This window comes from Podarcis muralis, chromosome 4 (assembly GCF_964188315.1).
Source record: "Podarcis muralis chromosome 4, rPodMur119.hap1.1, whole genome shotgun sequence".
Classification (NCBI taxonomy): Eukaryota; Metazoa; Chordata; class Lepidosauria; order Squamata; family Lacertidae; genus Podarcis; species Podarcis muralis.
This window is the reverse complement of record NC_135658.1, coordinates 34632545-34653268: the sequence shown is the minus strand read 5'-3', so window position 1 is coordinate 34653268 and position 20724 is coordinate 34632545. Positions and strand designations below refer to the sequence as shown.

Here is a 20724-nt window from a genome sequence, read left to right as displayed (position 1 = left end):
TCAAATATTCAATTTCCTCCTGGCACTGTATGCTGCCACCTCTAAAATAACAAACTTACAGGCCTGCTTAGTTTTCACTGATGTCAACTGCTTGGTGTCTGCAAGAAACAAGCACCATGCTAACAGGCTTTACAGGGAAACCCAACCTTTGGTTTTTTGGTCCATCAAGGTTTTTAAAATATCAGTCTTCCTTTGAAAAATAATAATAATACAGAGGACATTTGGGGCTGTTGTGTTTTCTTCCATCCAGTCTCTGTACCTGGGTAAAAAAACCCAATCACAATGTTTCTTTGCGTACAGCCAGCAAAGCAACATGTTTGATCGTTTCTGTTAAAAGCAGAATATGGCTTAAGATCTGACATATCCCAGTCGTGTTATTTGGCAAACTAATGACACAGTGATTAAACCACTCAGAAATATATATCAAAACCATCTGTGCCTGATTACATTTCAACTTTATTTTCAATTTAGCTTTGTATGTACCAGAGGAATTCGGCAGTTCCATTATTTCCTCATCAGGATAGCAGGAGAAGTTCCAAACAAAAGTAATCTCCAAGATTTATAGGCTTGACAGTAGTGTTGACACTTGGCAGGCAAAGCCTCTTAGGAGGAGGAGGAGGAGGAGAAATGCTCACTTCTCCAGGTATGGGGCAGACTGGCTGCTGAAGCAGCTATGCATCCCATTGAGTGATGTGAACAGAATTTTGCCTTGACAATCCCACTTCCAGATACATTCAGAGACCTGTGAAGGGTGATCAGCTGCTTTTTAGAATATATTAAAATTGTGCAGGAAACAATACATGTGTGCCTGCTTTCTCAGCTTTCTTTGGAAAGCAGGAATCAGCCATATATGTCACTTTCAGAGCTATTCCATGGCCTGCGTCTCTCCCCCCCCCCCCCAATGGGATACAAGGGCTACTGTTACTGAAGTCGCTGTTGGAAAAACGCCCTGGGCTGCCCCTGCACTCCGAGCGTACTACAGTAAAAGGCATTTCCCTTCTTCTCCAGTGCGCTTCAGTGACATATATCAAATGATATATGCACACTAATCTTCTAGCATAACACAGCAAGAATCATGAGACATCGTAGAGCTAATCTACGTATTTATTTACACACTATGTACAGACAAAGAGAATCATGGCGTCCTCTCTCTCCAGCTCCGAGAGAAGAAAAAAGGGACAAGTAAAAGCAAAAGTACAGTACAATAGTACATACAGCGGAAGAGATAAGACCGTCTTCCGTTCCCACACTCTTTCCAGACAGGCATGTGATTTACACCAGTCTCATCTGCAACATCGGAGGCGTGAAATACTAACAGTCACTTCTTTTTGTTGATTTCAGCAGGAAAAATAATTCATTCAAACTGTTGTAGATAAAGAACAAGTAAAAAGTATAGTGAGAGGGAGATGGTTGGGTAGAGGTAAAAAGGTAAAGGTAAGGTAAAGGACCCCTAGATGGGGTTGCGGCACTCATCTTGCTTTCAGGCCAAGGGAGCCAGCGTTTGTCCACAGACAGCTTTCCGGGTCATGTGGCCAGCATGACTAAACCGCTTCTGGTACAACAGGACACCGTGATAGAAGCCAGAGCGCACGGAAACACCATTTACCTTCCCGCCACAGCAGTACCTATTTATCTACTCGTGCTGGTATGCTTTCAAACTGCTAGGTTGGCAGGCGCTGGGACAGAGCAACGGGGGCTCACTCCGTCATGGGGATTTGAACTGCCGACCTTCCGATCGGCAAGCCCAAGAGGCTCAGTGGTTTAGACCACAGTGCCGCCCGCTTCCTATGGTAGGGTAGAAGCGTCCCTCTATCCAGCACTCCTAACTAAGCTGATCTCTTGCCACCTGTCCGGTGGGCAGGAGTTCCACTGGTGGGAACTAGTGGAAGGCCCCAAAATGTAGCATTCCAGAAGCAAGGAGACAATGAGTCTGCCTGGGATCCATTGGATCCGTCTCATTGCCATTGTGCAGCAGCATCAGGCCCAATTGTGGCACCACCTGCAGGCTGGCAAACAAACCTTACTGCCCATACCTTCTGCTCTGACCACCACATATAACAGGGCTGCAGTAGCCTCCCTGCTCCATGAGCAGCCTATGTAGTAGTTATAATAAATATATGTTCAGGAATGGGCCAGTTAGGCCCACCAACTGCATGAAGCACCCTTGGGCAACTGCTGGGGACCCAGCTGCTGCCACCTGCCCTAAGGCCCCTATCTGAAAAGAAAGGAAATTCTGGCACTCCCATTAGAGTTGGGCAGCTGAGTTTTATTAGAAATCATTTAAATTGCCTACAGCGTCAAAGCAAGGCTACATCAAATCTACAGAACATTCTCCATATCAAACGACAGGAGAGTCCTCTTCTAACAGCATTCAGCTGAAGCATCTTTCAGACCTTTGCATTAAATGCACGGAGGGAGTGAGGAAGAGATGGTGCACCCAGCATGCAGAGGATGTTAATGCAGAGGATGCTTATTTATTTTAAATTGTTGTTGTTTAGTCATTTAGTCGTGTCCGACTCTTCGTGACCCCATGGACCAGAGCACGCCAGGCACTCCTGTCTTCCACTGCCTCCCGCAGTTTGGTCAGGCTCATGTTTGTAGCTTCGAGAACACTGTCCAACCATCTCGTCCTCTGTCGTCCCCTTCTCCTTGTGCCCTCCATCTTTCCCCAACATCAGGGTCTTTTCCAGGGAGTCTTCTCTTCTCATGAGGTGGCCAAAGTATTGGAGCCTCAGCTTCAGGATCTGTCCTTCCAGTGAGCACTCAGGGCTGATTTCCTTAAGAATGGATAGGTTTGATCTTCTTGCAGTCCATGGGACTCTCAAGAGTCTCCTCCAGCACCATAATTCAAAAGCATCAATTCTTCGGCTATCAGCCTTCTTTATGGTCCAGCTCTCACTTCCATACATCACTACTGGGGAAACCATAGCTTTAACTATACAGACCTTCGTTGTCAAGGTGATGTCTCTGCTTTTTAAGATGCTGTCTGGGGTATTTTAAATTGTATATCCTGCTTTTTACCGTCTAGGTCTCAAAGCAGAGTGCAACACTGAAATATGCAAAAATGTAAAGCCTAAATTAAACTTCCAAATTTTAAAACCTCTAGAATTTAAAATCTCAACCATTAAAAAAAACAACTGTGAAGCATTCATGGTGCAAAGTCTTCCTGAAATTTATTTTATTTTATTATAATTTCATAAAATTTATACACTGTTTGATTTGTCAAACACACACACACACACACACACACACACACACACACTCAACGTGGTTTACAAAAAGAGAAAACAATAAATAAATAAGACAATCTTGACCAAGAATCTGACATTTAGTAAGGACAATGCCTTTCTAACTTCTTGTGGGAGGGAGTTCTAGAGAGTGAGGTCCAAAACACTGAAGGCATGACTTCTCATGCTTGTCCACCTGCACACGTTTATCCCTCCTGTGATCAAGGTGAACACCTGAAAAGGGCGACAACAGTAAAGCAAAAGAGATGGGAGGGGCAGAGACATATGTGGCCAGTGGTTTTCAGCTTTGTTTTCCTTTGGGGCGGATTGTAGCACTTCATTTTGCTTTTTTGGATAGACATACCTTCTCTTCCAGAATTGGAGGGAACGTACGCACAAGACAAGATTTCTCTTTTGCAATTGGGTGGGGGAAATGCTGCCTTCCAATAAAAACGGTCTGAAGGGCCAGAGACCTTTTCAAGAAAAATATTGTATAGACATTTTTCATGGTTTGAATATCTCCCTTGGACTGGGATTTGGGGTTTCTAAGGAGCTATAAAATTAATACAAAGAAAAGAAAATAAGAGCGGCGGTTGTCTTTCTCTCCCCACCCCTTCTTGGACGGGATAATCAAAGTACAGTGGGCTGAATTACTGTACATGGCAGAGACTCAGGCCCAAGACACAAACTTCAATTTTTGCTGTACTTTTCTGAAAGACAGATAAGCCATAAAGCAGCGTGGAGTCAAGAACTAAGAAAACACAGTGTGCACAGCATCAAAGTGAACAAATGAAAGGCCAACGCTGTGTTTTGCTAGTTTGTAGAAAGAAGTGGGTAAGAAAGTATTTTATGGCAAGGAATCAAGCCGTAAAACCATGGGATTGCAACAGAGAATCATATTCAAGAATAATATTAAGCAAATTGAAACTAGCATCATACTTAAGCATTTCAAGGCTGCTTCATATGCAGTAGTGGCTGATGGCCATTGGGATAGGTGGGGTGGAATGAAGAGAGGGAGGGAGGCCAACAGTAGGGGGAGCCAGAGTCAATGACACAGGTAACCACAGATGACAATGGGCAGAGCGAACTAATTCTTGTTCTACTAATTCTTGTTTTGCCCCCACTTCGTCCCTGCTGAGTTATTCAAGGGCACCACTGAGACCAAGGAGGAAGAAGCGGGGGGGGGGGGGGGCAGCTGGGGTGGGGGTTGTAAGGAAGAGAGTAGGCATGTGGGGACTAGCTGGGGGCAGACTGAGGCAGGTGGGGTAGGGCTCCATTTTACCTGATGAGCCAATCACCATTGTTCACATAATACTTTTTGGGAGCTAATAAGTTGTTGTTTCTATAATGCCCTTCATCCATGGATCACAGGTTTACATTATAAAAATATATAAATTCATACTGTACTAACAAACAAAAATAATACCAACACCTGCCACAGTTTGAAAGGCTATAAATTGTTTAATCAACCCAAAGCCTGGTTGAAGAGGAATGTTTTTGCCTGGCACTTAAAGCTATGTAACCGAGGCGCCACGTGAGCCCCCTGAGGAAAGCATTCCACAAACTGGGAGCCACCATAGAAAAGGCCTATTCTCATGTTGCCACACTCCATTCCTCTCATGGAGGAGGCAAGCAAAGAAGGGCCTCAGATTATGAACACAGGCAGGGAGGGCTGCCATACATCTGTTTCCCCCCCGGACAAGTCCAGGAATCGAACTGTCAAAATGACGTCCGGGCGGATTTTCGCTGAATCTGCAAAATGTCCAGGAAAACCCGGATGTATTGCAACTAGGGCGATGTTTTAAGAAAAATGCTTTTAAATTAAAATAAAAGCCCAAAGACTTGTTTATTTCAAGGATATGTTCCCCTAAGAAGCGCAACAATTTTGCCTCCCCCCCCCCTCCAAAAATACCCCCCACCAAAAACACCCTAATCACAGGGTCTGGGTCAGTTCATGTGGGGAGAGTCAGTCCTTGAGGTATTGAGTCCTGAGCCGTTTAAGGCTTAATAGGTCAAAACCAGCACTTTGACTTGAACCCTGGTAAACTATGGCAGTCAGTGCAGTCAGGCCAGGATCAGTGTGATATACCAGTTCTCTTCTGCCAATAGCAGCTTCTAGTCATATGTCCTTGGAGCGGTGGCGGCGGTCGCTTCTCCAGGGTCTATAGTCATACATCCAACAGATGAAATGTTTACAACAAGCTATAGCTGGACGAATTGAGATATTCTCTCTCAACCTCTCTCTGTGTGTATTTATATTTATTATATTTACTCTATCTGATGCTTTCATTGAGGTAATATTTAAATTGCATTTTTAAAATCTAGAACAACAATAAATGCATTTTCTTTTACAAACACTACACACTCTATCATGGCAATGTTGTAGAGCCTACTTGGGGGTCTTTTCCTATTTCGAGGTAGCCTGCTTTCACCTTTGCAGATCTGCTGTGCCGTTCCTCATGCTTCCTAAAAATGAATAAAAGAGCTTTGTTACCAATGTCACTTCCCTGCTTTCGAAAGCACAGCAAAATTGACAAAATCCCCTTAAGGAAATCAAAATAGCAAGAAGAAAAGACATTCCGTGGGGACGATGGTTATAAGAGGTTCATGCAAAAGGGAAAATGAAGTGTAAGCTTTTAGGACCATCTCACAAAAGCTAAAGGTATTAGGGGCATGCTTTGAAGCTGAAAACACTCCCATTTCAACAGTCAATTATCCTTTCAAATGTCAAGATATTTTAATGGGATTGTTTAGATACTTGAAACATTGGTGGAACCATTAATTTACATCCTGCTTTTGCAAGTCGGCTTTGTCAGCACTTTGCAATATATTAAACTGAACAGCCTGATTCAAACCAGATTAACAAGAACAAAAAAGGGGGCAAAAAAACCCTTTTAAATGTAGAGCAGACTGGATAATTTTGCATATCTGCATTTAAATGAATATATGACCAACAATAATTCAGGTAATTGTACACAATCTTGTTCCCAGCTCTCTAGGCGATACGCTGTTCAGTTTAAAAACTAGTGCTGCAGTGTGTGGACTAGAACCTGCATTTACTAGCTTTAGGATTGCTGAGTCATCAAACAAGGGAAATGCAAAAGAGGTTTACATTGCCCCCCTGGGCTCCTCTGGGATGAAGGGCGGGGTATCAATTTAAATAAATAAAACTGGGCAAGAATTGTTCTCAGATAAGCTTTTCTGTTTGAAGTGCATCTTCTGTTTTAAAATGTTGAAAAGGTGTGCTTACTTTTTAACTCCTTTATTTAAGGATTTCATTGCTGTTTAGTGAAATGATTGAGGGAGTTTCAGGGTCCTAAAATGTGCTACTAATTTGCTTTGACATTCAATCAAATGTAAATATAAAGCGATACTGAATCATGTAGAGTAGAATTGCTCCATACTTTTAAGGTGTGTCCTTTTTAGGCCACAAAGAACCCAAGATTTTCATTATTCCTCCTCTGTTCTCTGCTAGTGAGATGCTAAGCCTAGAAATAAAACATGCAAGTTCATTCCAGTTGTCTTCAGTGGAGCTATTTGTCTACTGATTTAGGGGCAAAAGGAGCTTCTTGGATCATGCTGAGAAATTTTCCCCAAACCATATTTTTGTCAGTTCATCTCCTCCATGATGAGATATGCTTTCCTAGAGCTGATTTGTGTAGTGACTGTAGTCCATTAGAACAAGGAGGAGACTCACGATTGTCTCGTAATCCTTGTATCAGGGGCACATCCACTTGCAGGGGGGAATTGGTGGGATGACTTGGGTTGGGAAGGACAAGACAGAGCTTACACCTGTATTGCAATATTCTAAATACAGCTTTAACTCTTTTTGTATTGTAAATGGCATACACAGGCTCAAGCTGAGGAAGACTATAACTGAATTGTGTATCACATAACAGATTTTCTTTCATGAAGATAAGCTGTTTTAAAAATCAGAACCCCCACGTTCAGCACTAAAATATTTAAACCACACATATAATCCTCTTCCCTGGCCATGTTTGTGAGGCTTAATTATGAAAATTATATATATACAGGCAATTCTTTCTGAAGTGTGAAAATTCTGTGAATCTGCCAATGTGATAAAACTGTAGCTATTACTTTTCTGCTTGATAGCAGAATAAATGTTTTTAATAGAAAAAACCAAAAAACCAAACAAAATAGAGTTTTGCTTATCAAATGGTTGCATTGGAATTATATCTACATATGCAAATGATGAGAGTGTCATACTGAGGGCTTTGTTGAGTGTGATATTCCACGCATTCCTGGTCGTTTTTGCCTGATAAGTCAGGTCTTAAATTAGCTGACTTTTAAATCCACATCGACTGAATATAGAAAGCAAAGAATGGAAGCTGTGTGTAATTATGAACCGGCACGTTATGCATTACTCAAATATGTTAATACTGTGCGTGGCCCCTCTCCCAAGTATTGGGACATTTGTTCTTAACTTACACTACTTAGTTTTAAAAAATGTGTAAAGAATGTTTGTAAATGCCTGAGGCTTTAACTGTCTACCCATTTTGTGGGCGTTTTCCCAAAAGAATAGACATTGTTTAAGGTGAAACTATCTTTTTCAAGTCTGTGTCATTGCACAACTATGCCCTGCCCCACAGCCACAGCTGTGCAATTCTGCACCAGTTAGCACTTCCTAACCAGGCCCAAGGGCAGCCCTGCATGGAACACAGTACGGTAATCGAGCCTCGAGGTTACCAATGCAGTTGTCAAGCGATTCCTCTCCAGGAGGTTTCATAGCTAACAAACCAGATGCAGCTGGTAGAAGGCATTCCTAGCTACAGAGGACACTTGGGCCTCTAGTGACAAAGAAGTATCCTTGAGGTAAGAGCCCTTGATCCAAGCGTTTGTCCTCATAAACTATTCTAAGTTGGATCGCTTTCATAGCAAATCTAGCCATGCTGAACATAGCAGACTTAGCCGTACTTGACTGCAAATGTTTGATTTTATCCATAATTACTGTGGAGCACTACTGACTCTCAACCTCTCTTCAGATATTTCCCCCCTTGGAATTTCATATAAATGCAACGTGAAATGACTGTTTCACATTTAATTATGATGCAAACAAAAAATTTGGATTTTCAAAAGAGTGGGGATTGTATAGAATTGTACAGCAAACACCCCCTCTAGTGTGCACTTACAAATACTGCTTCGTGGTTTCCACCTTCTTTTTTCTGTTTAGTTCTATTAGGCCAAATCTTAGCTTCTTCTAGCTCTTTCTCTCAGGGAACTTGTGAAGAGCCTTGCTGCATTCAACCAAAAGTGCATCAAATCCATCATCCTGTTTTCCATAAGTATGGCAGCCAACTAGACGCTTCTGGGAAGCCTACAAGCAGCACATGAGGGAAAATGACCCCCTGCTGCTGCTGTTCTCCATCAAGATGTATTCAGAGGCATGCTGCCTCTGATTCTGAATACAGTGGTACCTCGGGTTACAGACGCTTCAGGTTACAGACGCCGCTAACCCAGAAATAATACCTTGGGTTAAGAACTTTGCTCTAGGATGAGAACAGAAATCACACGGCGGTGGCGCAGCGGCAGCAGGAGGCCACATTAGCTAAAGTGGTGCCTCAGGTTAAGAACATTTACAGGTTAAGAAGAGACCTCCGGAACAAATTAAGTTCTTAACCTGAGGTACCACTGTATAGCCATCTTGACTAACAGTTGACAGCCTTATCCTCTATGAATTTGTCTCTTTTAATCTTCCTATATTGGTAGCCATCACTGCACCACAGTAGCAAATCCCACGGTTTAACAATGTTATGTATCAGAAGAGCAGGAAGGTTACATTATTTGACAAAGGAAGAACAGCATTATTTGAAGGGTCAAAGAAACCCGTCCCAGATTGCTCACTTGAAAGAGTTACATCTCAAGAAATAGTATGGAGTTCGTCCCCTCTGCCAGTAGATCTGCACATGAGCAATAAAAAAAAACTAGCAACTGGGTTCATGAAAATACACACACACAAATAGCTGGGAACCAAATAATTCAACAATATTGAAAGTTCAAGTCCTCCAAGTTGATCTTCCAGGCATCTTCTCCTGCTGACCGAATGATGGAGGAGAAGGTGTGGAACCAGCCTAGATAGCCTTGGCGGCTGGGACCCATGGACTCTAGGTGTGACTGATTTCAGCTTCCTTTTTTCCTTCCTTTTAATAAAAAAGGTTTGAAATGTTGTTACCATGCAGTGCCATGGGAAGAATACGATGTGCCACTGGGAATACGATGGTGGCTACAGCTATAGCTGCTTCACCCAGTACTATAAAGAAAAGCACTGAGGTTAAGATAACTGCAGCCACCACAAACCTCCTTCTTCTTCTCAATGCCTCTGGTTCCATCCCTGCCATACAGTTGTCTTTGCCATTTCCCACTCCCTTGCAACTGCTGTTCTGTTGTGTTTTGTTGCAGGTTATGGCTTTGTGGCTAGCACCTACGTGGCTTTTGACGGCGGTTGCATCCCTTTACCTTGGGCTACTGAGACCCACCCAAGCAGGTGCTTATTATGGGATCAAGCAGATGCCTCCCCAAGTGCCCCAGTACCAGCCCCTGGGGCAACAAGTACCTCACATGCCACTGGGCAAAGATGGTGTTCCAATGCAGCACATGGCCAAGGAGGGGCCACACTTGCCCTATGGGAAAGAATATGTGCCTCAGTACATCAAAGAAATCCCACAGATACCCATGCTTGGCAAGAAGGGGATTTCAAAGAAAGGAAAAGGTAACATTGGCAAGACGTGAGCTGTCCCTCTTTCTGCTCTTTCCTATTTCTGTTCTTAACCATCCCTCTGTCATCTAACAGAAAATATGTATATTTGTTTGTATAATAGTAAGTGAACATAAAGAGTTGTTTCCGGAGAGAGCTCTGCGGGGTTTCAGCATGGCATGCCGAAAAGGTTTTTTTAATACTATGTCTATAAATATTTCCAAGTGACCTAAGGCAGTATTTCTGCATTTTGATGAAGTTTCATACCTATTCCCCAAATATTCAGAATTTCCAAATTCATTACACACCCTTAGCTTAAGAGATAGAACTCTTACTTGAATCATGGTATAGGAAGGGAGCTATGGCATGTACATCGGAAAGCAGGAGTCTTATATTTGGAATGCATTCAGAGAATAACACTGTGCCACTGAAAATGGTGGAGATAGCCATTTAAAATATGCAACATGGTTTTTAACTGTTAAAATGGCAATGCTGTTTTTAGTCTGTGGTTATCAAGCCACGTCAGTTGTGGTATCAACTGCATTAGCAGCAAATCTGAGAGCCAGTGTGGTGTAGTGGTTAAGAGCGGTAGACTCGTAATCTGGTGAACCGGTTTCGCTTCCCTGCTCCTCCACATGCAGCTGCTGGGTGACCTTGGGCTAGTCACACTTCTCTGAAGTCTCTCAGCCCCACTCACCTCACAGAGTGTTTGTTGTGGGGGAGGAAGGGAAAGGAGAATGTTAGCCGCTTTGAGACTCCTTCGGGTAGTGATAAAGTGGGATATCAAATCCAAATCCAGGCGAAATCTTACTATATTAATTCCCCTTGAAGTACTCAGATGATTGGCCAGTCAACTGACATAATGGTTAATTGCCGCTCCCTCTTTCTCTCTTGTACAGCAGAACTTCCATTAGCCAGTCTGAGAGGTGAGCAGGGTCCTCCTGGGGAGCCTGGACCAAGAGGCCCACCTGGACCACCAGGGATACCAGGACACGGAGTGCCGGGAGCCAAAGGAAAACCAGGTCCACAAGGATATCCAGGGATCGGCAAACCAGGCATGCCCGGAATGCCAGGAAAACCAGGAGCGATGGGGGCTCCGGGATCAAGAGGAGAGATGGGGCCAAAGGGAGAGATTGGACCTATGGGCATTCCAGGGCCCCAAGGGCAACCAGGACCTCATGGACTCCCTGGAATAGGAAAGCCAGGTGACAGAGGATTGCCAGGACAGCCAGGAGGAAAGGGCGAGCCAGGGATGAAAGGGCAACCTGGAATGCAAGGCCCCCCAGGCCCAAAAGGAGATAAAGGTGTTGGGATTCCAGGATTGCCAGGGCTAAAAGGTCCACCTGGTTTACCTGGACCTCCAGGTCCTGTTGGGCTTCCAGGGGTAGGCAAGCCAGGGATGGTTGGTTTCCCAGGCCCACAGGGACCTGCAGGCAAACCAGGGCTTCCCGGAGAGCCAGGGCCTCGGGGGTTAGGTGGGGCTCCTGGAATTCAAGGTCCTCCTGGCCTTCCAGGTGTGGGGAAACCAGGCCAAGATGGCATTCCAGGGCAGCCAGGGTTTCCAGGTGGGAAAGGTGAGCAAGGCTTGCCAGGCTTACCTGGACCTCCTGGCATGCCGGGGATTGGGAAGCCAGGTTTCCCTGGGCCTAAAGGTGAGCGTGGCATGGGCGGTATTCCAGGACCACTTGGGCCTAAGGGTGAAAAGGGGCACATGGGCCCACCTGGTATGGGTGGGCCACCAGGGGAACCAGGCCAACCAGGATTGCCAGGGCTAATGGGGCCCTCAGGTGCTATGGGGTTTCAAGGGCCTAAAGGAGAAGCTGGAGCTGTTGGCCCTCAAGGACCAATTGGTCCAAAAGGTGAAGTTGGTTTACAGGGTTTCCCAGGGAAGCCTGGTTTCCCAGGAGAAGTGGGGTCTCCAGGCCTAAGAGGCTTACCTGGCCTAATCGGACCCAAAGGGGAAGCTGGTCACAAAGGCTTGCCAGGTCTGCCTGGTACTCATGGGCCCATGGGTCCCAAAGGAGAGCCTGGGATCCCAGGGGCTCAAGGCCTCCAAGGCCCTTCTGGAATCCCAGGCATCGCAGGACCCAGTGGCCCAATTGGGCCTCCCGGGCTTCCCGGGGTGAAGGGTGAACGAGGCCTACCAGGCCAGCCAGGATTTCCAGGAGCAGGGAAACCTGGAATTGCGGGGATGCAGGGCCCACCTGGGAAGCCTGGGTCCATTGGTGCTCCTGGCCAGCCAGGCCTCCAGGGACCTCCAGGGCCTCCTGGCCCACCAGGCCCTCCAGTCATAATACAGCCCACACCGCCAGCTATGGGACAATATTTGCCTGAGGTGGGTCCAGGCCTTGATGGAGCAAAGACGCCATATGGCTACAAGAAAATAAAAAACGGAGCCGCTTCCTACGAGATGCCCGCATTCACAGCTGAGCTCACCACACCTTTCCCACGGGTTGGAGTTCCTGTGGTGTTTGACAAGCTCCTCTACAATGGCAGGCAGAACTATAACCCACAGACTGGCATCTTCACCTGCGAGATCCCAGGGATTTACTACTTTGCCTACCACGTTCACTGTAAAGGGGGGAATGTTTGGGTGGCTTTGTTCAAGAACAACGAGCCCCTGATGTACACGTACGATGAGTACAAGAAAGGCTTCCTGGACCAAGCTTCTGGGAGTGCCGTCGTTCAGCTGACGCTAGGTGACAGAGTTTATATCCAGATGCCATCCGAACAAGCAGCAGGACTCTATGCTGGGCAATATGTCCATTCATCTTTTTCAGGATATTTATTGTATCCCATGTAAACCAAAACACTCGGACAGAACAAAAACTCCCCCCTGCCCGTTCTCCAAATCTATACCATTGAAAGGTGCATTTAATGACTTTTATTTTGTTTTAATTTTTTTTGGACCAACATGTACAATCATTCAAATAAAATTACAACTTCAAACATTATTTACAGCTTGTTATAGAGAAAAGTGGTGGCAAACCCAGTGGGGATCTGTTTGCTGCTGTACACTGAACATGTTCAACATTTGCCTTGGATAATGCCTATGTCGGGGTTCACATCAGGTGCTCATGTGATGTGCTTTTACTGTTTGCTTACCTGAAACATTCAGCTAAAGGAGGATTTGGGAAAGAAAAAGAAACAGTGGTGCTGATTTTAGAGTACTGTACAGCAACAGTAGTGCTGGTCACATCCACATCAAGGAAGGAATTCAGTGGAGCAATAAGTTGAAGTCCCTCAGCAATGTACTAGTTGCACCAGTATAAGAGTGTTTAAAATGTACGATGCGGATGTGAACTAGAGTAAAGTGTAGAATCCTGCAATGTAAATTAAGCTTCTCCTTCCCATAGTCTTTTCTTGCTGTGCAGGACTCTTCCAACTCGTACCTGCAAAGAATGACAGAAAAGAATCGCTTTTTGTGTTAGCTAAGCAAGGAAATGATACCAAGTCCTCAGAAATCCAAGGAAAACTTTCCCAGTTCTTTTTTCCAGTGAGCAGTGGGTCATTTCACCAGCAACTGGGGTACTTTCAAAGGCATTTATCTAGATCTATAAGTACTGGAAAACAATGACTTTTTAGATAAAACTTTCAGTCCAAGTGATTGTATCTGTTATGTGAAAACAAGTGAAGGTGAGGACAGAACAGGTTTGTGGTTGCTAGATAATCCCTGCTGCCTCACAGATCAGCCAACAGACCTCTGGAAATAGGTATATGGAATAGTGAACATGTGACAAAGGCAAGGTTGTGACACCTGAGTCATGGGTGCTGAAAGATATATCTCAAACAAGCACCAATGGATGGAACAAGAGTTGAACACTTCTAGGTTGCTTTGATTTCATTTGGTGAAAGCTACATACTGGACATGTTTAGCACGACATGAGTTTGACCAAACTGCGGGAGGCAGTGGAAGACAGGAGTGCCTGGCATGCTCTGGTCCATGGGGTCATGAAGAGTCGGACATGACTAAACGACTAAACAACAGCAACAACATTTGACACAGAATCACATATTCCCACCCATCCATCTGCAGTTTACACACACACACACACACACACACACACACACACACACACACACTGCAGCCACAGAGGCTGCAAAAATAAAAGACTCCTGTAGGAGGGAGGAGAGCAGCTTTTTAACTTTCCAGCAAAAAGCAGCCCCCTTTCCCAACCAATGGAAAGGGCCTCCTTGCATGGAGGTCACATCACATGGCTAACGACCGCTTCCCAATCCTTTGAATGTGTGCTTCGTTCCTCATTGCAAACGCTTGCCCCTGAGAACATGCAGGCTGCAGATTCTTAAGAATGTGAAAGCGGCAGTATGCTGTGGCTGCAATCCAGCAGAGTTAGACCTGCTTAAATCCATTGGCCTTGAGCAAAATGTGTGCATGTGCAAAAGGTAGCTCAAATTAGTGACAACCATGAAGACTGACTTTCTGGTAAAGAAGAGGAAGGGGGGCTTGAATTCATCCCTGCTTCCTTCCTGATGAACATCTGATCAGTGCTGTCACCAAACAGCTGAACATGACTGTGTGGAGGCAGAGAAGGGGCAGGCGGTTCAGGGAAAGAACTGCATGTGAAAGGCTGGCCCTAACCCAACAACTGGGTTTCAAGAGACCATGGGCTACTCTGGAGACCTCTCAACAGAGTTTACCCCTCCAGAACCTTGGGGTATGTCTACAGCAGGAGTCTGCACCCCCTAAGATTTTCCTAACTGCAACCTCTTTTCCTTACTGCAGTATTTATATAGAGGGGGAGGGTGGCTCTCTGCCACATCCAGCGTGATTTGGCAAATGTAAACTTTGCCAAGCGCAGTGATGCAGCTTGAGCTTTTCCTCCATATGGGCAGCACCCGCGTGGGCCCAAGGTTCTTCGTACAGATGTGGGTCTAGAAACCTTCTGCAACAGGTATACAACCCCCTAGCATGGAGCAGCATCAATGAGCTTTAAGCACTCTAACCCTTTGATGGATCGTATCCTCTCTCTTCAACAACGGTGCTAACGTCACAGTGAAAAAAGGATGCTTTTCAAAGCTGCACATCACTTTGGTTACATTAGTTTAAACAAGGTTACGTCATTTCTTCATGTAAGCGGAAGCCTCTGGGTGAAATTCAATGTCGTGCCCGTCCGAGTGTTGCGTCTGCCCAAGTGTTTCAACTTGCCAGATGGAACAATCCTCTCTCTTCTCCTGCTGTGTGCTGCTCTGGGGGTTCTCCTGACACCACCACCCCAAGCCAGTGTCCAGGGTGGGGGGATGTGGGGGATGAGGGGGAAGAAGCCCTGTTGCACAAGCGGAAGTCCTTACACTTGACTTCCACTGAAGGGGCTCGTTTGCTGAATCCTCCCAACCAGGTTTAACTGAAAGAAGCCTCTTTCACGTGCAACGAGTATGGACTCAAACTAGCACTTCCATTATTATGATGATTTTTAAAATACTGCCATTAATTTTCAATTTTTATATCACACATACAACATAACTCAGCCATTCCATTATTTAAACACAGAGTTTCATGCAGCATATCTTTCAGCACAAAACTGCAATAACGGAGACATGAAAATGAGAAGTTTTATAGAATGCTGAGATGATAGGAAGCTTCTAAACTGGGGTATCTTGGGGCCCGTTGCTAGGCTATAGGTATGGAAGAGATGAAAATAGCAAATAAATTTGTATTTAATTTTTTTGTACTGATTGTAAAAGATCTTATTAAATACCTTTTTGAAATGTTTCAGCATATTTATTTCTTGTCATTCCATGAAAAGCAAGAACAATGGCATTTGTTGGGAATTATAATGATTTTGGGAGGGAAAGTGTGGTGGGTCATGATGAATTATGTGTTGTACCCATTCTGTGATTTGTAAAAAGGACCCTAAAGGTAAAGGTAAAGGTACCCCTGCCCGTACGGGCCAGTCTTGACAGACTCTAGGGTTGTGCGCCCATCTCACTCTAGAGGCCGGGGGCCAGCGCTGTCCGGAGACACTTCCGGGTCACGTGGCCAGCGTGACATCGCTGCTCTGGTGAGCCAGAGCCGCACACGGAAACGCCGTTTACCTTCCCGCTAGTAAGCGGTCCCTATTTATCTACTTGCACCCAGGGGTGCTTTCGAACTGCTAGGTTGGCAGGCGCTGGGACCGAGCAATGGGAGCGCACCCCGCCGCGGGGATTCGAACCGCCGACCTTTCGATCGGCAAGCCCTAGGCGCTGAGGCTTTTACCCACAGCGCCACCCGCGTCCCGAAAAAGCACCCTAGGGTTGCACTTACCTGTACTTAGCCACTTACCTGGAAGTAAGCCACACTGAACTAAGTGGGACTAACTTCTCAGTAGGCATGTATAGGATTCAGATTAAATTGTGGAGTTGTGTGTATGCTTTCTGCATCCCATCAGTCATATTTTTTGCATCATGTGTGCCTGTCTAAGCAATATTGATGCACAACTGGATGTACTTAATTTTCAAAAGAGGACAACAAATCCATGTGTGGCATTTCAGTATGTTTATTATAACAAAAATAGGTCTCTGTATTCACATTGATAGTTTCATTTTAAACAAATAGTAACAACAGACCACAAAATTTGGGTCAACAGACAACAAAGTTGAAAAGCCATGAATATTTTCATTTATCAAGATACGAATTTACACACATACGCACACATACATACATACTTAAAGTATAAAAACAATGCCAACATTTTAAATGGTAAGAAAGCTAAGGTGGCTTTGCGGGACAGAAAAGACAAGCATTTAAGGTCTACAGTGACGTAACACTAGCTGATTTTCACTACAAAATACATTTCTTGCGACAGTGACATCTGCTGCTTGATATTAAGAATTCTAACAATAGTATATCAGAATCAAAATACTGAAGAGTTCAAGAGTGCAAATCTGAGCCATCATTTTTTCCATTCTCATATTCCAGTACTCCCTTAAATTATTAAACCAACTGCGAGAAATGAAGCTGCTTTCAAGAATGGAACCAATGACCTCGATATAGAACCTGGAAAAGTCAAAGTACTTAAAGTACTGGGATTAGTTAACCCAAAACATGGTGTTTGGGATGTGGTACTGTTAGACTGCACACTAATGCTACATTTTAATCACTTAAAGTATGTGTTGAAATACTATTCTCGAAGGGTGAGGGTGGGGGTGGGGATAAAGGAAGCCTCCTCAAGTGTTGTTGTAGGAATGAAAATAATGCCAGGGTCACAAGTGAACATCACATTCGAGCACTGTTGTACAATCCACAGGCCTGGCATTTGTACCTGGCCAACTTGGGCAGCAGCCAGGATCCCAGGACCCTCTCAGGGTTCACCACTGATGCCTGCCTCTGAGGGGGGCTCTTTTCCTCTCAGCTCAGCTCTCTGAACCTGGCTGCCTAGCTGCCATATAAATATCCCGCCATTCCCCCTGCATATCATTGCTCCAGGACATTGTGAGAAATTAAAATGGCAGCTATTCTCTGACTGGCTGCTTTCATGGACTGGTCAGCTTGCCAAGGCCCACCAATAGGGGAGGGCATTTATCAAACCTGGAGCCAGCCCTGGGAAATCACACAACAGTTATCAGACTAAAACAGAGTGGTGTGGCAGAGGAAACTGTGACCTTACATCACAATATATTTTTTAAGAGACAAATCAAAGTAGTCATCTATCAACTTGCAGTTTTATCAAGGTGCTAAATGACTGTCAACTTTTAAATGTATAAATGGGCTCATTTATACCTTTTCAAAATGGCTATACAGTACAATTGTTCATTTATTATTTTAAAAATTTCACTTTTTACGGGTGGGAATAACTGTGTTAGGTACAAGTCACCGAGGTTTCAGAGATATATGTATTTAGATCATATTCTGTACCTTTTTTTCCCTACCAGCTGCCAGGAGTCATACAGAAATCACATAATGGTATGAATTATTATTTTTTCCAGAGAAAGGTCATCAGTATGCCAAGGCATATAAGTACGTTGCCACATAGGCCAGTTCTTATGCACAAAATCAGAATCATAAGCCATGCATGTATATAAACAATGGTAATGAGAGGTGAGGGAGCATCTTAAACAAACACGGCAATTGCAAAATTATTATTAGTTTTATAGAAGAATATCAAGCAGAGACCTTAAATGCTTTCAGAAAAGTGCTCTAATTAATGAGAAAACCAGGTGGGAGGAGGGTTTAAAACTGAAACCAAATAGACCCAGAAACTTAGGATCATCTTCCTTGGGAAGAATCATTGCGATCTTTGGTATAGATAATTTGGGAGAGCACACTTGCATTTGAGAGCAAAAGGGCATTGAGTGGGTCCAATGAAAGATTTAGCAAGTGCACACACACACACACACACACACACACATATTACATAGGCACTTATTACCCACTTAGCTTTCCTGAATATGGCCCTGTTCCCAAATTTCTATTATCAGACCTTATTGAACTGATTTGCTCCTAGAAAAAGGTACAGGGCTAATCAGCTCTATATTTCCCACCAGTACGGTGCTTACACCTCTGACAACAGCCCAATATGCCAAAAGGTAAGGAGATGAAGCACTGGCTATCACTTTGCCTCCACGTAAAGAAAAGGATTCACTCATTCTTAGTAATAATAATAGTTTGTGTTGCAATGCTTTATCTTGCAATGTTTCTGTGAACCCTAGACATTTCATGGATGAACAATGCAAAGAAGAGAGAAAATGGAGGCCTATGCAATAACACCTGCAAGCATTGCGAACTGGGTTTCTCTTTACCCCTTTGGCAAGGCTCCTGGATCTGGAAAACAGATCAGAAATTGACAGGTGAAGCTCTCCGCCTCCCCAGTGCTGAGCTGCAGCTGCCTGATTGCCAGCCCTACCATACTAATCAACAGGTGGGACTCGAATCAGGCAGCTGAATACATGCAGCACTTATGAAGGGAAGACCACAATTTGTTGGGTTTCTTCCTTCCTGCTTTGAAGCTGTTAAGCGAATGGACAGCCCCATCAAGGGGAAAAACCTACAAGTTGGGTTTTCTTCATTCACACACATCTCTGTGAAATTTTCAGGCAGACTTTGGCTAAAACTATGAAGCTGAAATCACCAACAATGTGCATTGTTTAAAAGAACATCTCAGCTATTAAGAGTTCTTTCCCTTTTAGGGAGAGACTTCAGCGTTATGTTTTAAAAATGAACAGTGCAAGTAATAGAAAGCAGAAAGGGTGTCTCACAGTGGCTCAACCAATCTAAACATTAACAACACAAAAGCCCTCAATATTTCTTAGCCTTCAGACTGCGTGCACTACCAACATAAATTATTGTTTATGGCTTCATGTAGGATTCTAAACCACTGACTGTTTGGAACAAACATCTTCAGTTCTGGAATTGTTCAGAAGAAGATTCACCAATGGCCACCAATTCAGCCACTTCAAAATTTCAGAGACATTTTAATTGATTCATGTAGAAACACACAAGTTTCCTATTACAAGATGTTGGGGTTTTAGAGCAGAGCAACTGCTTTAGCTTCAGCAATAACGCAATTATTTTAAAAACTCAGCTACTCTCAAACCATTTTTTAACAGTACCAGTGAGAAGACTCAGACCATCAAAATCAAACTTTCCATGTTACTTATGTATTAGGAACTGAGCTGTGAGTGGACCATTATATTTACTGTCCCTATCACACCTGTGTCGCCTTAACCCATAATTCTCCTTGGAAAGGCCAATGTTTGTATCCATCCAAGCTAGATTAAGTAGCATAAATGACTTCAAGCGCTTCTGCCATCCAGGAGCTGGGTGAAGATTCATTCATGGACCTCTCTTTTAACACCTCTCTTTTTCACTCACAAATTTGACAGAGGGCTTTGTACATGCCCCACTTCCAAAACCTAGACCTCTGAAAGTCTACGATGGTGCTAAGTGATCACATGGGGACAAAGCAAATTGGGGGTGGGCGTGGAAAGAAGAACATGTAGAAAAAGAAACCAGCAACTGAAAACTCCACGTTGTATCATTTTTATAGATCTCCAACACTATTCGCGGAAGGTTGTGTTTCTTCCATTATTCAATAAATCCACACATGTCAATTAACTCTGATGGTTGCTTGCTGGTCAAGTATCAACAAGGCAGAGGCATCCTTCAGCGTTTTCAGCGCTTGAGGGTTATGCACAACGTGTCTTCTTCAATCCTCTTCTTAAATAACTTGGCAGATATCTTATTAAAAAATAAGAATCCAAATAAAAAATAAGTCCACGTCCCACTCCAAATCAGTCTTGTGGTGAATAGTGATTATTCTTCCATATTTATTTTTCTGTGAGATTGACCACAATGCTGCGGTCCACAAGTTCCTTCAGAAACCTTTGTTCAGCAGAAATATCATGGTATTCATTCTGTGCAAAACAAAAATAACACAGAATTTTGTAATCTTTTTTAAAAAGTGAAAAGGGGGTATATGTATCTTAATCCTGGGGCCCTATCAGGGGAACATTATGTACCCTAAATCTCACCGAAATAAATGGGATTCTAACCAAGGGTCCTTGATTTTTAACTGGACTCGGTAGCCAAGTCAAAAATGATGGTGCCACTTCCCTGAACTTGCTTGCTAGTCTTGCTACTGCACAGCTAATGTGCTTCAGGTGCTTCTGAGCAAGGGAATGGGAAACCTGAACAACTGCTCAGCCAAGTAAGCTCCTTACCTCCCTTTCATGCCCATCTCTGCAGATCTAAGGGAGGAAGGCTGGGGCTTGTTATGCTTGGGTTTGGACAACATGCTGAGCCAAACCTTGGCTTAGTCCGCAGCAGAAGGACTAGAGGAGGAGCAA

General features: G+C 44.1%; 2 protein-coding genes across 5 annotated transcripts in view; one reads left to right on the top strand and one right to left on the bottom strand.

Annotated features, from left to right (window-relative positions):
* The window catches only part of COL8A1 (collagen type VIII alpha 1 chain), a 105791-nt gene extending 90121 nt beyond the window's left edge, over positions 1-15670 (top strand). For 2 of the 3 annotated variants that reach the window (XM_028726634.2, XM_028726635.2), the window contains 2 exons: positions 9645-9954; positions 10839-15670. In XM_028726634.2, coding sequence (XP_028582467.2) covers positions 9648-9954; positions 10839-12742 — 2211 coding nt within the window. In that variant the 5' untranslated portion in view covers positions 9645-9647 and the 3' untranslated portion in view covers positions 12743-15670. The remainder of the gene's footprint in view (positions 1-9644; positions 9955-10838) is intronic. The other variant, XM_028726636.2, reaches the window with a different exon arrangement.
* Positions 15671-16420: 750 nt separating this feature from the next.
* ST3GAL6 (ST3 beta-galactoside alpha-2,3-sialyltransferase 6) overlaps positions 16421-20724 on the bottom strand; it is a 47424-nt gene continuing 43120 nt past the window's right edge. For both annotated transcript variants that reach the window (XM_028726632.2, XM_077927174.1), the window contains one exon: positions 16421-20292. In XM_028726632.2, coding sequence (XP_028582465.2) covers positions 20206-20292 — 87 coding nt within the window. In that variant the 3' untranslated portion in view covers positions 16421-20205. The remainder of the gene's footprint in view (positions 20293-20724) is intronic.